The 19,903-nt window shown below is 36.3% G+C and overlaps 1 protein-coding gene across 1 annotated transcript; it reads right to left on the bottom strand.

Moving 5' to 3' along the window:
• Positions 1 to 91: 91 nt before the first annotated feature.
• Positions 92 to 18,570, bottom strand: LOC136814784 (ras GTPase-activating protein-binding protein 2-like). Its single transcript, XM_067071208.1, has 13 exons — positions 18,479 to 18,570; positions 6,127 to 6,233; positions 4,549 to 4,630; positions 3,975 to 4,148; positions 3,606 to 3,702; positions 3,213 to 3,366; positions 2,878 to 2,953; positions 2,400 to 2,589; positions 2,127 to 2,218; positions 1,724 to 1,895; positions 1,528 to 1,565; positions 1,337 to 1,411; positions 92 to 1,019 (listed from the first exon to the last, which is right to left on the bottom strand). The coding sequence occupies exons 2-13, from the start codon at positions 6,222 to 6,224 to the stop codon at positions 672 to 674; spliced, it is 1,596 nt and encodes a 531-aa protein (XP_066927309.1). The 5' UTR covers positions 6,225 to 6,233; positions 18,479 to 18,570; the 3' UTR covers positions 92 to 671.
• Positions 18,571 to 19,903: the final 1,333 nt, after the last annotated feature.

Genomic DNA, 19,903 nt, shown 5'->3' with positions numbered 1-19,903 from the left:
GAATTAACCAAGATTTTTTTCAGGCGAAACGATAAATTTCTGAAAATAAGTCTGAAGTAGTCACTGAGAAACATCTAAAAAAAGTCAAACATTTCAGCTGATATTTTCAATTTATTCATTTATTTTGAAAAAAATTCCCGGTGTAATATATCTCCCCTTATTTTTGAGAACACAAAATAAAAAATAATTAATTGTAAGAAATGAAAAAAAATATTCAATATCGTTTCTTCCAATCAAAATGTCAAACTTTGTTCTCTCAGAAAACCTTTGAAGATTTGGTAAGCAACCTTTTGGAAGAATATAGAAAGTCAACTAGTTAAAGGGAAGAATTCTACCATAAAAAGCCATCAATATCATTGGTTATCATTTTGAAAAAGAAATTGCTTTGTAAAAAACCTAACGAGACAGCTCAAACGAAAACAAAAAATAAAAACTTAAAAATTACAATATCTTGATAAGTTATAGATGACCGGTTCTGATAAAAATATTCGAAAAAAAAATCCTGAGGAGGCTAAAAATATTACAAACAGAAACGCAATTTGACAATAAAGAACTTATTCCAATATTGGCACTAATATCTTTCTATCCTTTCGCTGGTCCTGTAGAAAACTGAAGCTCAATTTTTCCAATAAACCTTCTCTATCCAAAATTTCTTTACAACCAAAAATTTCCTATCGTCGATTTTGTTTATTAAATTCTCCGCGTTTTTGTTCCCTTTGTCCTTTGTTGTCATCGTTAAATTTTCCGCCATCATTATTTCGAGATTTTTGTCCGCTACCAAAAGAAGAGTTCTTACCACCTCCGCCGCTAGATCTGTTGTTGTTAAATTGTCCGTTATTTTTGTTTTTATTAAAATCCGATCGATCCCCGCCTCTGTCTCCACCGCCACGCCTTTCCTTGTCACTTCCACGGTCGCGACGGAAACCACCGCCTCCACCTCGTTCATTAGTTCTTTCACGCCCAGCCCCGCCACTACGCTTCACCTCAATGTTAATAGTGTTTCCATGTATCACGATACTCTGAAACGACAGGAAATTAGCGTTGTATTTTTGCTGAGCAATCGACGTGAATATAAGTTACCTAAGACTGTAGAATGGTCTTTTAACTGATTTCAAGGAGTCTGCGACCACCTGCCTACCCTTATCTGCGAACTTCGCTCGCTTGTGGCGCAGATACCTAGGACCACTCAACCAATAATCCTTAGCGGGGGAAGGGACCAGTCTAAAGGCTATACAATAAGCATTAGGTGACCAGGTTAGTACTTCCATCCTAACCCCACAAGGGGGTAAAAATGAAATTTTACTCATAAGTGATACTCTTTAAGTCACTTTGTTACCTCCATTTTGACCTTTGCCTTAGTTAAGATCTTCGAAGGTGCATCGGGTCCGTCAAAAGCAATAAATCCAAAATTCTAGAAATAATATTAAAAGATTGATTATTAAAACTCCTGGTATTTAAAATACTTCAAAATACAAAACGAAAATAGTGACTATAATACAATAGAAAAAATCAATTAAACGATGTTACCTTAGCATTAAGTCGAATCTCAATGATGTTCCCGAATTCTAAAAGACAAAAAGATTATAATTTGATATCGATTTATCATGAGCCATTTTTGTGCATATCAGTTCCAGCGAGAACAACATAAATAGACTCTCATTCTCTAAAGATTTTCAATAACTAAATAGAATAATACTTATGGATGTAAAGTATAATTGGGTACCTCCAAAGTGGTCGCGAACGTCCTTTTCCGTAATACTGGTCGGTAAGTTTCCGATGAAAATTTGATGGTTATCTGGGGCAATGTTTCGCCGTCTTGGTTCCTCACTTTGTTCTTTTTTGGGTTGTGGTTCTTCACGTTTCTTAGGTGGGGCTTTCTGAGGGGCTGGAGAGGACTGAAAACAAAAAAAAATTAAAAAAACAAACAGGAAGGTCAGAATTGAAGTCGAAACCGCAGCATGACTAATCAACATAAAGGTATTAGTGAAAAATTTTATATTTTTGGAAAAACAAATAACAAATCAAAAAATTTGGTTGAAGATCAAAGCAAGAACCTAAACATCAATTTTTCCATTCAAATCAAGTGTTAACGTATGAAATTAACAAGTCAATTTTAAGAAAAAAACCTTTTTGGGAGCAGGCTTTGGTTGAGGAGTAGCGACAGGTGCCACAACAACAGATGAAGCCGTGTTCTTCTTCGCAAGTGCAGCCCAAGTAACTATGAATAGAAAAAATTGTTAACAGGGAGAAATATGTGAACATCTATTCAACCAAATCAATACATACATATTTCTTTGACAAAATTAATATCTTAAAAGTGATAAAATCTAAGGCTTTAAGTATTTAAAGCGTGAGAGTGCTGACACGCTGCGATATTTGTTTAAGTTATGCCCACAAACCTGGTTTAGGTGGTCCTTCAGGTTCAGTAGGTTGTACTTGTTCTTCGGGTTCATTCACAATGGGTTTTATTTCTTCTTGGGTTGGTTCAGCAGTTTCAGTAATGGACGGTTCTGGGACAGGTTCAACTGGGACTTCAACATCAGCAGGCTCTTCAACAGGCAGTTCAGGTTCTTCTTCAACATATTGAGCCTATGAAATGAAACAAAATCTACAGATGTCAATTCATCTCTCAATTCAGCTTTGTACCTAGTTCAATCTGATACTTTTATTGAAAATGCAACCAATTCACTTTGGTTCACTGGAAATAATATATTGGTCAACAATATATGACAATATGTTGATTTGCAAACTGTAATGTACAAAGTAAACAAAGGGTGCTCTATCATGAAAGCTGTAAAGCAACCAAAAAAAAAAGTCAATGTAGATGGTTGAAACCAATCAATCAACCTAATTTTGAAAACCTCTCATCAACTCTACCTCAGACTCATCATTTTGAACTTCTTCTGGCTCCTCGCTTGCAATGTCACCATTCATTTTTGGCTCTTGTTCTTGGCTACAAAAATCAAAAGTAGACAACCAATGTTTACAATTTATCATTGAAAAGAAACGAGAAAAATTATTCTCGATTTGAAGTAAAATAACTCAAGATCAGAGTTTTTACTTTCAAATATAATCCAAACGTGAACATTGATTGAAAGATTGACAAAGAAAGCTGCTACCATTTTTTACAATAAATGCAGGGTGAAGATAAAACTCTGAAATGGGAATCTTTGATAGCATGAAATTTTGGGACAATCGAAACAAGGACATACTCGTTTTGAAGGTATCCAGAGTAAGCATAATCATCAGTAGGCTCGTCAATCAAAGGTTTGTTGTTGGTGATCAAGGGGACTTCTTGGTCAATTGGAACATCATTCAAATCATTTGATTGAACCCCATCGTAAGTTTGGTATCCATTTTCAGATTCTTAAAAATAGATAAAATAAAATGGACTCATCTACTATGATGACGAATGTACCTTTCTTCAGCTCAGTCAAAGCTAATAGACTATTTAACTCCTTTCAAGATTTCTAAGTACCACCAGGGATTCACCACATGATTAAACGTGTCAGCCAAATTTTGATCATTTTGAGATCCAGCCTGGCACACCAAATCAGAGACAGACATCCTCTGAAACTGGTTTAACTGAAATTGAGAACACTTACCAACAGTTCCATCAATAGTTTCATCATTTTCTGTATCCTCAAAAGTTTCATCTTGATAACGAAAAATATCATTCACAACATGGTATTTCTTGGGTTCCTTGAATAAAAGAGGAATTAAGCCAAAAACATTATTGAGCAATGGTTCTTTTTTAGTATAATTGGTTGAGTTAAAACAGACTTGAATCGTTACAAAGGATGGAATTTTGCTGATGGTCGAAAAATTAAACTGTGAGAAAACTTTGAGCAAGTTATTGAGATTGTAAGAAGATGCATGGAGCTCCCAATAATAAATGTAGGCATTTTTCATGTATTGATATTAGAAGTACAAGATAATGGCAGATAAATTATTTTGAAAAAGTTTGGCTATACCTGCTGGGCTAAAACAAAAGTTTGCATGAATTTCCTGTATTGCATTCCTGAATTTGCCAATTCACCATTGACTTGGATAACCACACCACCAGCCAAGGTTGGGTGGCTGTCAACTGATCGGATTTTGGTAAAACAATTTTTGAAGTTCAGCTGAGAAATCTTCTCATAAATAGCCTGAAGGATAAAGGTAAGGCTAATGGGTTTACTTTGAGACAAAATAAAATTAATCAACAAGACTGTAAAAACCTACAATTAATTAAGTTATTTTGCTAATGTAGACCTGCAATTGGTTTTTTAAAAGGTTAAAGTGAGGAAGCAAAGCCTGCAAAAAAAATTTGACTACTCAACATTGTTGTGTTTGGAATAGCAAAAAGTTTTGATAAAATATAAAGACTCAAAATAAATATAAAAATTCAAGGAACTTTATGATTCTTCATTAAATTTGAAAATAGATGGTTTGCAGAGTAAACAACAAAAACATGTGCGAAAAGCTGAATTGGCGCAAAATTAAAATCTTGTTTTGACTATTTAGTTGTTTTTTTTTATCTTCTTCATTAAATTGATAGATATTTACCTCTTGACCGCAAACAGGTTGTTCGTCCGATTTAGCATTAGGGGAAACACCGTGAGTGAGCCTAGATTCCTTGGTATAAAACCTAAGATAACATAAACAAATTCAGTAAAGATGCAAGCAATTAACTTACTCAAGGAATGCTCAAACAATCATGTTCAAGAGTAAAATATTTATTTACTTTACTTAGTAATTTGAAGGAATAATGAGAAAAACTTCAACAAAATAAAGTATATTTTTATGGACAGGGTGAACAAGTCAGGGGGGGGGGTCAGTGTACTAGAAGGTGGCATGTATGTGTACTACAAGGTATTTTTCAAAACTTGACACCCACCCACCCCTGAAGCAAGGCTGCAAATAAATATTTTTAGTCAATCGGACATCATGTCCGACAGAAATGAAATCCTGTCGGTCAAACTCAAAATCCTGTCGGTCATTCAGTGTAGATTTTTTTAACGTTACGGAGAAAGCGAGTAGGAAAAATAAAAGTTACCTTTAAACAGTTTGTTACTGTATATAACTGAGAAATTGATTCGATAAAAGTTTAACTTTGAAACACCCTTGAATGAAAGTTACGAAGAAAGCGAGTCGATAAAAGTTAACTTTGAAACACCCTTGAAAGTTACAAAGAAAGCAAATTGATAAAAGTGATCTTAGAAACAAAGAAGGTTACGAAGAAAGCAAGTTGACAAAAGTAATTTAGAAACACCCTTAAAAGAGTTACAAAGAAAGCGGGTTGATAAAAGTGATCTTAAAAACAAAGAAAGTAACGAAGAAAGCAAGTCGATAAAAGTTAACTTAGAAACACCCTGAAAGCTTTTCAGTCGGTCAAAAAGATTTTCAGTCGGTCAAATATCTTTTTCAGTCGGACATTGACCGATGACCGCGCTTATTTGCAGCCCTGCTGAAGTACACCATAATACATGGAAAAATCCCAAAACCACCCCATACCTCCTATTTACTACCGGGTAGTACCTGGAAAAAAACCAAAACCACCCCATACCCCCCATTTACTACCGGGCACCACCTAGAAAAATCGGGAAAAGAAAGAATCGGAAAATCGGGAAAACTTTTTTTCGGAAAATCAGGAAATTGGGAAATTGGGAAAACTTTTTTCCAAAAATCGGAAAAACAGGAAAAAATTTTCTCAAAAATCCAAAATGCGTGAGAAATCAAACTTTACAAAACAAAAATTACACAAGACCATGTGAAAATGCATGAGTTTCACACCCAATGCGTGAGAGTTGGCACCAATGTTGAATGTTTGAATTCAAATGTTCGAATGTTTACATTGACTTGATAAACCTTCATTTCAGTGGGATCTAGTAGGATTTCAATTCATTCCAAGACGTTTGGAAGAATGAATTTGGACCTAACACCCCTATTTTGGTACACAGGTAGTAAAAATCAAATTCGATTTTGTACCCAACACCCCAATTATAATACACAGGTACACAGGTAGTACATGACAATTTTTTTTCTCAAACACCCACCCACCCCAGGATACATGCCACCTTCTGGTACACTGACTCCCCCTGAACAATTATGTATTATTTTTAAAAAGTGCTTAAGGTAAATTACCTATGCAGTTGAGTTGGATCTTTATGCAAAATAGTGTAATATTGTCTCACAAACTCATGGGCAACATATTGAGTATTTGTGTATTGTGCCATCACCATTTCTGTGCCCTATTAAAACAAAAATTATTTTATTTTTCAGTTTTCCTCAATGAAACTCCAAGCCTCGGCTGTCTAAATTCAACTGACACAGGATGCAACTCTAAATGCCAGTTAGTTTCATCCGTTGATCACTAAGAGTGTCGGAATATAGAGACAAAAAAAAGTTGAAATGTAATATTGTTTTAGTAATTTCAATATACTTCCAGATAGTACTTTAATATGGTACAATGAAACATCAAGGGCCTTTTGTGTTTATCTCCAAGAAAGTTTTTTGAAGTGATTTTAAATTTTCTGACTTTTAAAAATCTGATAAAGAGTACATGTTAATTGTCCAATCATTACACATGATAAGTATTGACAATTTGAGCTGAAAGAATTAATTAGGGAAAATTGTGGGGAAATTCCCTGTTTTCAATCAATTTTTCACCACAAAATTGTCTATAACTTTTGATCTAGATAAGTTGAGACTTTGATATAATACATTTTTTTCTCAGTTTGAAGAGCTCTATCACGTGATATAGGTCTTTTTTGATTTTGAAGACCCCTCAAAAATCATGAATTTTCAGGGCTTACGATTTTGCCTAACGCAAACGCAAAAAGTCGCAAATTACGCAAAAACTGAGGGTTTTCAAACTTGGTAACATTCAAATTCGGAATCAGCACCCTCAAATTGACTAAAATCAATGGTCAAGGCTTGTTTGCCGGCATTTTGAATTTTTTCTTTATTTTTACCCTACTCAAACAGGTGTGTAGGGAAGGGTCAGTTCTAGTTCTAGTGGTCAACACATTTGCATAAGAGAAGCCATCCAGCCTCAAATTTGCCACAAAAAACGTCTATTTGACTTTCAGAGAGGGTTGATGTGTAGGTTGTGGAAATTTACTTGTGGCAAAGAAATTTTAACCAGAAATATCAATTTTGAAGAAGTTTATTCCATGACAAATGTTAATTTGCAATGTTACTTTGCTATGTTTCTTTTTGATGGTTTCAGCTGTTTTGAAAACCAAAACAAACCGCTCGTTGTCTATGTCTCAGGTTCTCTTTATTTGACAGAGAACAGGACCCTCAAATTTTCACAGCAGACAGTCATATTGTCTGCCATTATAAATTGTGATGATAATTAATTTCAAGAAATTTTGTGAAAAAGTTTACAAATTGTTATTTAAAAAAATAAAAACTGTGCGAGCTGTAGCAAAAATAAAGATAGTCGACAAAACAGTGATAGAATATTTACAGCTCTAGACCTTTCGCTACTCCTGATGTCATGTTGAATTTTTGAAGTGTCTAGCATAAATTGTGATAACTGTTAACGTTCATATTCTTCTTATCGTTATAGGCTAGTATATATTAATATTAGCATTTGGTGTGGCTGTGGGGCTTTTATATTATTCAGCGTTATTGACTTTTCATGGTAGCAGAAAGTGGTTCAAAATGGCATCATCAGAAAGTTTTCAAAAGCCCCCAGCCTTTGGAGATGACAAACCTTATACGAGATATGTGGAAGAATTGCGTGCTTGGACTTATGTCACAAACCTTGCCAAGAAGAAGCAAGGATTAGCGGTAGCGTTGTCTCTACCAGAGGATGACAAATCCCAAATAAGAGACAAAGTATTCAATGAAGTTGATCTTGATGATCTAAAAAAAGACGATGGCGTAGAAACTTTGATAGCGTTCTTTGATACAGTGTTTAAAAAAGATGAGTTGGCGGGCGGAAGTGTACGAATATTACGTCAATTTCGATCGATATAAGAAAGTTGAAGGCGAAACAATGGATACGTACATACTTGAATTCGAGAAGCGTTACAATAAAACAAAAAAATTCAAAATGGAGTTGCCAGAAAGTGTCCTGGCATTTAAACTACTTGAGAACTCAGGGTTGCTAAATAATGATCGTCTTATGGTTCTGACAGGAGTTAATTATAATGAACACACCACGTTATATAAACAAATGAAAAACTCATTGAAAAAGTTCTTTGGACAACAAGCAAAACCCATCGCAACCGAACCATCTAAAAGCATCAAATTGGATATCCATGAATCGAACCAGGAGGAAGCTAACATCACTTTCAAACAGAAATTTCCAAATCGCGGTCGTGGCAGAGGACGAGGCAGAGGACGTTTCACCAACTACCAAAACAGACCGTTCAACAGAGGAAGAGGTCAATCCACCAGTCGCAAAACGAACCCATTGGATGGTGATGGAAACATACTCCGCTGTATGGCATGCGGTTCAACATTACATTTCGTGAAAGATTGCCCTCATGCTTATGAAAATCTTGAACATTCATTCTACATAGAGACTGAACAATTTGCTCTGTTTACGGGCCAAAATAATGATGAAATGACAGTGTTGTTAATAGAATCTACCAATGCTGCCGTTCTCGACAGTGGATGCTCGTCGACAGTTTCTGGACAAGATTGGATAGAGTGTTTTATCGACTCACTAAGTGACAGTGAAAAAAGTGAGATTATTTACAAAGATAGTGAAACTATTTTACAAGTTTGGAGGTGGTGAACGACTCAAATCAAAAGGTAAAGCATTGTTGCCCTGCTACCTTGCCGGACAAAGATGCACCATTGAAACAGATATTATTGATAGTGATATTCCGATGCTTTTCAGTAAAAATGCAATGAAAAAAGCAGGAATGAAACTTGATTTGGTGAACGATAAAGCTGAAATTTACGGAAATGTTGTTAACCTACAAAGTACATCAGCAGGCCATTATTGCATCCCTTTGAGAGACACATCTATTGACATAGAATGTTGCTTTACCGGTGTCGAAAGCGATAAGGAAATTTCCGCAGTTGTCACAAAACTTCATAAGCAGTTTGCTCATCCGTCCCCGAAACGCTTAAAAGGTTTATTACGAGATGCAGGAGTTCTGTCGCCAGTTTGCTCCAAAGTGATTGATGCTATTTCAGCTGATTGTCAAATTTGTCGTAAATTTAAGAAAACTCCTGCAAGGCCAGTTGTCAGTTTACCATTAGCCACCACCTTCAATGAAGTCGTAGTGATGGATCTCAAGAAGTGGGAAGACGGTAAATACATTCTTCATTTAATCGATGCAGCTACAAGATTCACCATGTCCAGATTTATAAACGATAAAAAGCCGTCGACCATTGTAGATAAAGTCATGCTTATGTGGATCGGATCAGGATTCGGTTGTCCAGTGAAATTTCTAGCAGATAACGGTGGTGAATTTGCAAATGAAGAGTATAAGGATATGTGTGCTAACCTTAATATCGAAGTCAGAAACACTGCAGCAGAAAGTCCATGGCAAAATGGATTATGTGAACGTAACCATGCCGTTGTTGATGAATGTTTGCAAAAGGTCCTGGAAGAAAACCCAAAAATGAAACCCGATGTTGCCCTAGTATGGGCAATTCATGCAAAAAACTGTTTACAAATGAACTCTGGCTACAGTTCCTATCAGCTTTTGTTTGGACAAAATCCTAATCTTCCATCCGTGATCGTCGATAAGCCACCAGCTTTAGAGGGTACAACAACATCTGAACGTTTCTATCAACATCTTAACAGTCTACACTCAGGGAGACGTGCATTTATACATACAAGCTGAATCATCAGAGCGAATCAGGCGTGCATTGCGACATCAGTTACGAAGCCATAGCGAAATTTTCGAAGTCGGTGATGCTGTATACTACAAACGAGAGTCTAGCAACAAATGGAAAGGTCCTGGAAAAGTTATTGGTCAGGACGGAAAAACTATCTTTGTCCGCCATGGAAGTGTTTATGTAAGAGTTCCCAGTTGTCGAATCCTCAAAGTCGGAGAAGAATTCAACCCAAATCCAAACAGTAATCCAACCAAACGTATTAACTCCAAAGTTACAGTCCCAACAGCATGTGACAAATCGGAAATCATCAATACCGGATCTACAGAACCGATTGACAGCCCAGTGACAATTCAGTATGAAGATGATGCTCCTATACCACCCACCTCAGATCAAACACATGTAGTACCACCACCAATGCCTGCAGCTGTATCAGAAAGACAACTTTTTCCTAGACTACAGGACATTGTGCGTATTAAACAAAATAACTCTGAATGGGAAACTGCCCGTATCATCAGCAGAGGAGGTAAAGCGACAGGAAAGTTTGCATCGTGGTTCAATGTCGAAAATGTAGAAAATGGTGAACATTCATGTCTTGACTTTTCAGCGATTGAATGGGAAAATACCAGTGAAAGTGTCAATTTCAATGCTATATTTCATCCCACAAATGACCAAGAAAGAGAACTTGTCAAAGAAGCTAAAGAAAAAGAGCTTCTTAATTGGAAGTCATTTGACGTATATAAACCTGTTGAATTCGAAAACCGACCCTTGATTTCAACAAGATGGGTAGTGACTGAGAAACAACCCAAACCTAACCTTACAGTTAAAGCTCGACTTGTAGTGAGAGGATTTGAAGAGACATCAGATATACCAAGTGACTCTCCCACAATATCCAAGGACTCTCTTCGCACATGTTTTGCTATTGCCTCTACAAAGCAATGGCCTATCGAAATGATTGATATTAAGTCAGCGTTTTTACAAGGAGAAGACATCCATCGTGAAATCTATGTCAAACCCCCCATTGAAGCAAAAGTAGCTGAGAACCTAGTTTGGAAGCTACGAAAAGTAGTGTATGGGCTCAACGATGCATCCCGTAATTGGTATTTTACGATTCGAGAAACACTACTAAAACTTGGATGCGTACAATCAACCATCGACAAAGCACTGTTCATGTGGCGTGATTCATCTAACCAGCTTGCAGGAATGTTTATCCTACATGTTGATGACTTTTTGTATGCTGGTTCACAGACCTTCTTAAAGACTGTTGTGAAGAAGGTGTGTGAAATTTACAAAGTTGGTTCTAAGGGAACTGATATTTTCAAATACATCGGATTGGGAAGTTTCGACCAACCAAAATGAAACAACTTTATCGCAATCGATCTACGTAAAGTCAATGAAGGAGATTCCAATCACGCCATCGAGAAAGTTACGAAAAGAACGATAAAGTGACATCCGAAGAGGAAAAACTTTTGAGAACAGCAATCGGTCAATTGAATTGGGTCGCAACACAGACACGACCAGATCTTTCATATGACGTTCTTGAACTGAGTATGATAACCAATCGAGCCACAGTAGATCATTTACTTCAAGCGAATAAAGTCATCAGAAAGTTGAAATCTGAAGCGTTACAAATCAAGTTCCCACGTCTTGGAGAACTGAGTAATCTTAAGCTAATGTTATTCAATGATGCATCGTTCGCCAATCTTCCTGACGGAACTTCCAGTACTGGTGGTCGAGTTGTTTTTCTCTTCGGCGAAGGAGATAAATGCTGTCCCATTTCCTGGTCGTCTACAAAGATTAAACGTGTCGTGAGAAGCACCCTTGCTGCAGAAACATTGTCACTTGCTGATGGTTGTGAAAGTGTTTTCGTTATCGGATGTCTTCTAACAGAATTGATTTACGGTAAATCTGATCAACAGAATCGAATCCCCATAAAGTCATTTGTCGACAACAAATCTCTGGTACAAAATGTTCACTCAACAACTATGGTATCGGAGAAAAGGCTACGCATTGAAATGGGTGTCATTTATGAAATGATACACGATAATAAAATGTCCATCAAGTGGATCGAAGCTTCGAAGCAATTAGCTGACTCCCTTACGAAACGGGGAGCGTCTTCCAGTAAATTAAATCAAGTTCTTGTTTCTGGAAGGCTACGTCCTCCATGAGAGGATGTTGTTAATGTTATTCGATATTGGTATTTGATATGTTGATTACATGGTGAGATATGTTTTGGTTTATATTGATGAGAATGGTATTTAAATAGTTATGATGATTTTGATTTATTGAAAGTTTCTGGTTCGCGATCGATTATTGATGGATATATTTGTTCCAGTTGATATTGGTTATGTTGAAAATGGACTTTTTATACAATGACCATTGGTCTTTGGTTTTGATATTTGTTTTATTGGTGTGCTTTGCTTGGCTGGCATGATGAAATGTTTTGATAGTATATTTTATTGATCACCTCATAGACAGAGGGGAATCTGTTAACGTTCATATTCTTCTTATCGTTATAGGCTAGTATATATTAATATTAGCATTTGGTGTGGCTGTGGGGCTTTTATATTATTCAGCGTTATTGACTTTTCAATAACTCCATGTTTCAAATGGAAACCTTAGTTATTCAGAGTCAGGGAATTCCCTCAACTGAAGTATACTGCAATATTATGGAAGTTTTCATTCGTGTTTAGCCTATAAAGGCTTTTAATGAGTACATATAGTGCTGGTCGACAAAGGTAAACAAACATTGATTATCAAAAATAATTTGAGAAAAACAGCAATCGCCATGAAAAATTACTACTAAAATTGAGGGAATTCCTTGATTGTTATACAGTCAGGAGGAACAATTGACTAATTAGGACAGCTGTTCTCATCAGGACACCAATGTCCTTATAAAGTCATTTTGATAACCTTATAAGTCACCGGGCTAATATCTTGAAACGACGAAAGCGGCACAAGTTCTAAGTACTACCATTGGAAAGAGCACAAGAAAATGACTCCATAGAGTGACTTTCAAAAGGTTTCATTGGTCTTTAATTATTCTTTAAGGCTTTAAGGCCAATTTTACGTCTAAAAACCAAATAATTCTGATGTATTCAGAGCCTAATAACAAAGAAATTTCATAATGGTAGCCTTGTTGTGACAAGGTGAATCTAGCGCACAGTAAATTATAGATATTGAATACAACAACTTAAAATAAGGGGGGACTTGAATTTTGGGCAAAATTTTAAGGGCAAAGTTTTTGAAATTTTCAGAAATGAGGGGGGATTCATGTTTAAGGGGAACAAAGAAAAAAAAAATTTGAATTTAAGGGGGGAGTAATTCATGCGAGTCCAAATCTCTTTTCATACTTTTTTTTCATATTATTAAGTATACTTAATATACCATTTAAGGTGGTAAACTAAGCAGGGGGGGGGGTCGGTAGTAAAATCTCAGACATATATGAGTAGTAAAAGGATTTTTACGAATTCTTACATAGCACCACCTAGACTCTTGGAAGAGGTATTTTACTACCCTGGTAGTAAAATCGACTAACGTTAAATTGACGCTAATTTGAAAACCCCCCACCCCCACCTCTTACCGTCAAAGTTGAAAAGTTATCAAAAATCAATGAAACTCTAAATTTTCTCCTTCACTTTCATCGTTGTTTCGTCAGCCATCTTTAATTTCGCTAAGGCCAGGGCTGCAAATAAGCGTCGGTCATCGGTCAATGTCCGACTGAAAAAGCTATTTGACCGACTGAAAATCTTTTGTGTCGGTCATGATGTCCGAATGAAAAAAGGAATAAACCATTAACTTGAGAGTTGAAAATAAATCTCTTACACCCCTGTCTCTTACTTAGCCTATTCTTTTAATACTTGCTTCCTTTGTAGCATACAGGTAGTTTCTAAGTTAACTTTTATCGACTTGCTTTCTTCGTTACTTTCTTTGTTTCTAAGATCACTTTTATCAACCCGCTTTCTTTGTATAACTCTTTTAAAGGTGTTTCTAAATTACTTTTGTCAACTTGCTTTCTTCATAACCTTCTTTGTTTCTAAGATCACTTTTATCAATTTGCTTTCTTCGTAACTTTCAAGAGTGTTTCTAAGATCACTTTTATCAATTCGCTTTCTTCGTAACTTTCAAGGGTGTTTCAAAGTTAAACTTTTATCGACTCGCTTTCTTCGTAACTTTCAAGAGTTTTTTTAAGACCATTTTCATCAACTTGCTTACTTCATAACTTTCATAAGTGTTTCTAAGTTAACTTTCATCAACATTCTTTCTTCGTAACTTCCAAAGGGTGTTTCTAAGATCACTTTTATCGAATCAATTTCTCTGTTATATACAGTAAGAAACTGTTCAAAGGTAACTTTTATTTTTCCTACTCGCTTTCTCCGTAACTTTTAAAAATATATACACTGAATGACCGACAGGATTTTGAGTTTGACCGACAGGATTTTGAGTTTGACTGACAGGATTTCATTTCTGTCGGGCATGATGTCAGATTGACTAAAAATATTTATTTGCAGCCCTGTAAGGCTCTGTGCTCAGTTTACATTTAAAAAATAATGGAGATAATTTATAAACTTTTTCGCAAAGTTGGCGGAATTAATTATCTCTGTAATCATAATCAACAGAATAGCTGCATTTCACAAAAAAAAGAACAACCCTCTGCAAAATTCAAGGGCCGCACGGACCGTCTAGACAAAAGGAACACGAGACATAAACATTGGGCCGTTTGTTTTGGTTAAAATTGTTCTATAAGATAGCGAAGCAAAATATAAAAGGAGGAAAAGAAATATGGAAAGCAACATTTGTCAAGAAAAAAAATCAATATTTCTGATGAAATTTCTTAGCGTCACAGACTCTAACCCCCACCTCTTCGCGTCAATTTGACGTTAGTTTGTTGTGGGAAGAATCTATATGTGAGTGACCCCTTAGCGATCTTTAGAGCTTCAGCGTGTTGCATTAAGAAAACTCCACAGCTGCTATCAGGTTATGAAATGGTGGCTGAATAACCTTCCGATATTTTGTCAGATAGTCCCAAGTTAGAGCAGTTGATGGTGAAAGACCAGAAAGTTGCTATGACGGAACTAGACAAGGTATGTTGGCATTACACCAAGTTACGGTAAACTAAAGGGGTCAGTCAGGAACAATCTCTTAGTCAGGACAATGGCATAAGAAGGACATTTTTTATGTCCCAATTAGGCCATAGATGGCCTAAGTAGGACATTTTTAATTTGAACAACCTTTTTAGACATTTTAGAGGAAAATGCGCATGTTAAAAACATAACCAATAGAAAGAGCGACCTTTAGTTGGTATATGTTGAAAATTTCTTCAAAATCTGCGGTAGTGTTTTTTCTCTATGTGTCTTTGAATGTACAACTTGTAATACAGCAGAACAGGAACGGAACAATAAAGTTACTTTACCATCGCCACTTGGTCTACCATTATGAATTCCTGATGTTACAAATAAAGGACTGTCTACATCATTAAATTTCGGGTTTTTGTAACATGTAGACTAGGCTTTAGGGCTAGGATAAGATATTTCTTGATTCCTTAGACCAAAATATTTGAAAATCAACTAGAACCTTTATTATTTGGTGCTCTTTCGATTGGCGATGGTAAGAAAGTGTGCATTTTTCTTGATTTTGAGTTATAGGCAAAAATAGAACTAGCTGTATTGTATAAGAGTTGCGAAGCGATCCAGACTCCACCTCAATTCGCAAATTGCTAGCAAAATAAGAGACACTCTAAAAATCCCTTTAATAAAGCCGCTATAGAGACAGGGTCGTAAGAGCCTTAATGCCCCAAACACGCCACATAATCCACGGCAGCACAACACCCGCCGCCCGCATATCGCTCTTTTTTTCCTTCTAGTTATTCTAGTGTAAATGGTGCCTTAATAAAATCGAAGGATATTCGCATTTTTATTCAAATCACGAATCGTCTGTCAAAATCATCAAAACATAAAAATAAAACAAAAACAAAAATGTACAAAGATGGCTTGTTGGTTCTTGGGGCAGTTTTGATGGACCCTACGTGGGACTCGAAACTTGCGAAAAGAAGTGACCCTGAATGGAACTGAAATTCCAAAATTTTGTCAAATTTTCTATTTTTTCCCCAAATTTTCCAAAAATAGGCACCCTACGAGGGACTGGGATTTTTCTATTTTGGTGTTTTTGCGACCCTATCTGGGACTTGTGGAGGTTAAAAATGTACCCTGACCAGCAGAGCATCCCCATAACCCATCTTGCCCTAGTAACCCCCTCCTGGGGTTTCGTTCACTAAAAGAGCACTCCTCCCGCCCGTGCGACTTGCAAAAACCTCTTATTCATTGACCTTATTTGATACTTGATACTTGCTGTTAAAGTCAAGGGATGATGAAGATATCCTTTCTTTCACCGTTCAAACTAATTTTTTTCCATTTAACAGCCACGTGCGTTTGGTTTGGGAACGCGAAACACGAACGCGAACTACTCATGCCTAAACTTTTCAATATATCTCCAGAACTAACAGATTTTTTGAAATTCTGTAAAAAGGTCTAAGTTCCTGAATAGTTTTACTATGTTCTGTGAAAAAATCATAACCATCAGTCAAATACTCGTTCGTCTATTTAAGATTGAAGACAAAAATTTGCGAAGAAAAATAAACCTTGAGCACAAAAAATGCTTTTTTAAACACTTTTTTCCACCGAAAAACAAATAACTTTTACAGACTTACCATCCCCAAACATTGAAGAAGCCTCTACTAATTAAAGTAAATGAGATGAGATAAGATAAAACCTTAAAATCAACACCAGAATTTACAACCTTTCGTCCAAAGCAAAAGACGCGCTTTTCTCGCCGTCATCTTGTTTTTCGAATGAGAATTCTAGAGAATTCCATTCGTTTCCAGCTCCCGCGGTCTTTTTTCATCCAATCAGATCGCGCGATTTCACTTTCGCTTTCTCTAGTCCAATAAGACTGCGGGATTTGAGTCATGTGACATCTCTATTAAAAACCCGCGCGAAATACAGGGGGTCACAAAATAGAAATACAGGGGCATAGTGTCCTCCTGGGTTGGTTCCCCCCACTAAAAATCAAAATTTTTCTCCATTCCCCCCTCTTTTATTTCCCCCACCATATTTCAAAATTTTTTGGTTCCCCCCTCTTTTTTGAATTCCCCCAGCTATTAGAAGATTTTGCGGTTCCCCATATGGTTAACATAAAAATGCCTTAAATCAAGTTTGAAATTTTGGAAAGCTTGAAAAAATAGCCTTGAAAGTGCTGGAAAAATGAAATTGTATTGAAAAGTTGGTTTATCCCAAAAGATTTGCTGATTTTATTGCTTAAACAGGTTTTGCAACAAGATCACCTTGAGATCAGTGAAGTTCCCCCAGTCAAAATCTCCTAAATTTATGGTTTTCCCCCCCTCTTTATTTTCCCCCAGCAAATTTCAAATTTTTCATTTTCCCCCATACTTTAAAAAAAGGGCCAAAATCAGAATCCCCCCCTTTATAAAGGGGGGGGGGGAGGACACTATGCCCCAGGGGGTCACACTACTGGCTACAGGAACTGAAAGCAAGCAATTAAGGCCAATATTTTTGGTTTTTCTGAAGGACAAAAGGTATAGGAAGCTTTACTGAAAGAGGGATAAGGCTGGGACAATCTATTCAAAAGATATGGACAAAAAAAGGCACTTTTTGGGTGATAATTAAGATTTTACTTAAAAACTTTGATTCTCTTACCCCCGTCTCGGGCCCCCCTGATATGAGCAAGGGAACCATGTTGGCCACCCCTACTGAAAATTTCAGATCAAAACAAACAAGGAATTAATTCCTGTAACTCGAAGAAAATTGGAAAAAGCTAGTTTTTGACTGTTTCTGATCCTAAAGTGCTATTTTTTGGTAAAAGCTATGCAATTTATGTTTGGATTTCTAGAAAGCTTATCCATTCATTGTTAGTACATTTTTTATTTGAAACTAATCTCTTCATGGAATAAAAAGATATAGTCAAATCTTGTAGGGTCATTTTTCAAAAATTTTTTGCCAAATTCGATTTTCGCATTTCTCCATTTTACCGCTACGCAAACGCACGTGCAGCAAAATAAACAATTAAAACCGAAGAACCACTGCTTAAATTTTATAGCAAATTTTCGCTTGGGATAGAAGTTAAAGGTACGTGCACACAATATAGCTAAACTGCTTCGCTCATAAATTCGCTTTGCAAAAAATGGCCTAGTAAGGACATTTTTTATTGCCTAGTAAGGACATTTTTTATTTCCTAGTTAGTACATATGTCCTAACTAAGATATGATGTCCTAAGTAAGACATTGTTCCTGACTGGGGGTGGGGAGTTCGTAAACTAAAAAACCTCCAATCAATGTTGTTTTTTTGTGGTTGGCAAGATGGCCCAGACTGGTTATTTGTTAACTAAAACTAAAAACTAAAAATATTCATGAGCTATTGTGTATTCCTGAGAGATATAGGCGCAAAGGGAATGATCCAATTCCAAAGAACAGAGGGGTTAAATAGAACACTGACTACAATCATTTCAAAAAACACCTGGCCTAATTTTCCAAAAAATGATGAACATCTGGTTCAATATTGAACCAACACAGTCCAGATTTGAGCCCATATCCTGACATAAATAGCTCATGGTATCATGTTAAGACAGAACTCCAACAATTGCAGTTCTAATAGCCAAACCAATAAATAAATACCTCTGAAATGTGTAGCTTTTTCTTGGCTTTTTACACGCCTTTTGCCTTTGGCTTCCCGGGTTTTTCTTCGATGAATCCAGCGTTTGTTTCTCCTTCGAGGCGTTCAGAAGCATAGGTTATTTTGCAGAACGCGTTATTCGAACAAAACAAGCTGAACGTGCCTCAAAAAATTGCCTTAAAACAGGGGGGAAGTGTGCAGTCAAACGATAAAAAGTAAGCATGAAGAAGATGTCAGAGATTCGAGCATTGAAAGCGATTGATTAGCCTTTTTGGTAAAAATTAACAACGATTCTGATAATTTAGATTTTTAGATAAAATCGTCCCGAAAATTACTCTTTGAAAAAACGCGTTCTCTTCTAGACTTGAAGGATAGCTTGAAAAATTATAGACTAGCAAATAAGCGTCTCGCGGTCGCGCTGATGGGGAAAAACCCAGAAGACACGAAACCATGCCTTCCACAGTAAACAAATCTTTGCTTAGGTGCCGAAAATAAAACGGGCCGAGTATATTGTGAGAGCAGAACACTGTACTGTCCCTATTTCAAATTGGGCACCTACATGCTTTTTTTTCCTGGGAAATCTTAAAATGGTAGACGAAGCAATGAGTATCGACTGAAATAAAAGGATCAGGATTGCAAATGGACGAAGGACCAAGATCAAAAGAGCAGTAAGAAACTTGACTTGCTTGCCTTTTTGCCTGTTAAAAACCTTTTTACTCCAGAAAGTGAAGTGACAGCATGAAATTCACTGACTTTTGATCGTTGGAATTCAATCATTCAGCTGTAGACCAAAAATGACAAAATGACCTGAGATTGACATTTGATAGACTAGCATGCAGTTGCTGTAGATCAGATTTTTCATCCTGCAGGCATGTCCCCCCAAAAAAAATGCATACCATCAACTGCTCTAACTTGGGACGATTGGTCAAAAACATTAGTCCAGGGTCTGGAGCTCAACTATTTTTTGCCTTTGATAATCTGATGGTGGAAAAAATAGAGAGTCCAGTGGAACCCACCAAATTATGTAACTGAACTATTAACTGTCACACCAAATTTGAATTTAAAACCAATCAGAATTCCCTCTTTTTTAAATTTATAACTAAGGTCTTCACATAATTAGAGGGGCTGACACCATAATTATTCATTCTAAAATGGCAGAAAAAAAAAAAACATAAAAGTTTAACACAAACTTTTATTTTTAAAAAGAGAAGAGAAATCACTATTTTATAAGTGTTTTTTCTTTTCCTGTTGTATATAAAACATAATGAACAACAATGTCTTCATCACTTGTGTTTTCAGATGTAAAAACCAAAAGATTTTGTTCAAAAAGTGTAAAATTAATCACCCAATTTGAAAATAAACAAGCATCCTTTTACCACCCACTGATCAGATCTTCGTTCATTTCTACCGTATCTTATCTACCATTT

The sequence above is a fragment of the Clytia hemisphaerica genome, unplaced genomic scaffold (genome assembly GCF_902728285.1).
Source record: "Clytia hemisphaerica strain Z4C2 unplaced genomic scaffold, Clytia hemisphaerica genome assembly, whole genome shotgun sequence".
In the NCBI taxonomy this organism is placed as follows: Eukaryota; Metazoa; Cnidaria; class Hydrozoa; order Leptothecata; family Clytiidae; genus Clytia; species Clytia hemisphaerica.
The sequence above is the reverse complement of the archived record's forward strand: the minus strand, read 5'-3'. Positions and strand labels throughout refer to the sequence as shown.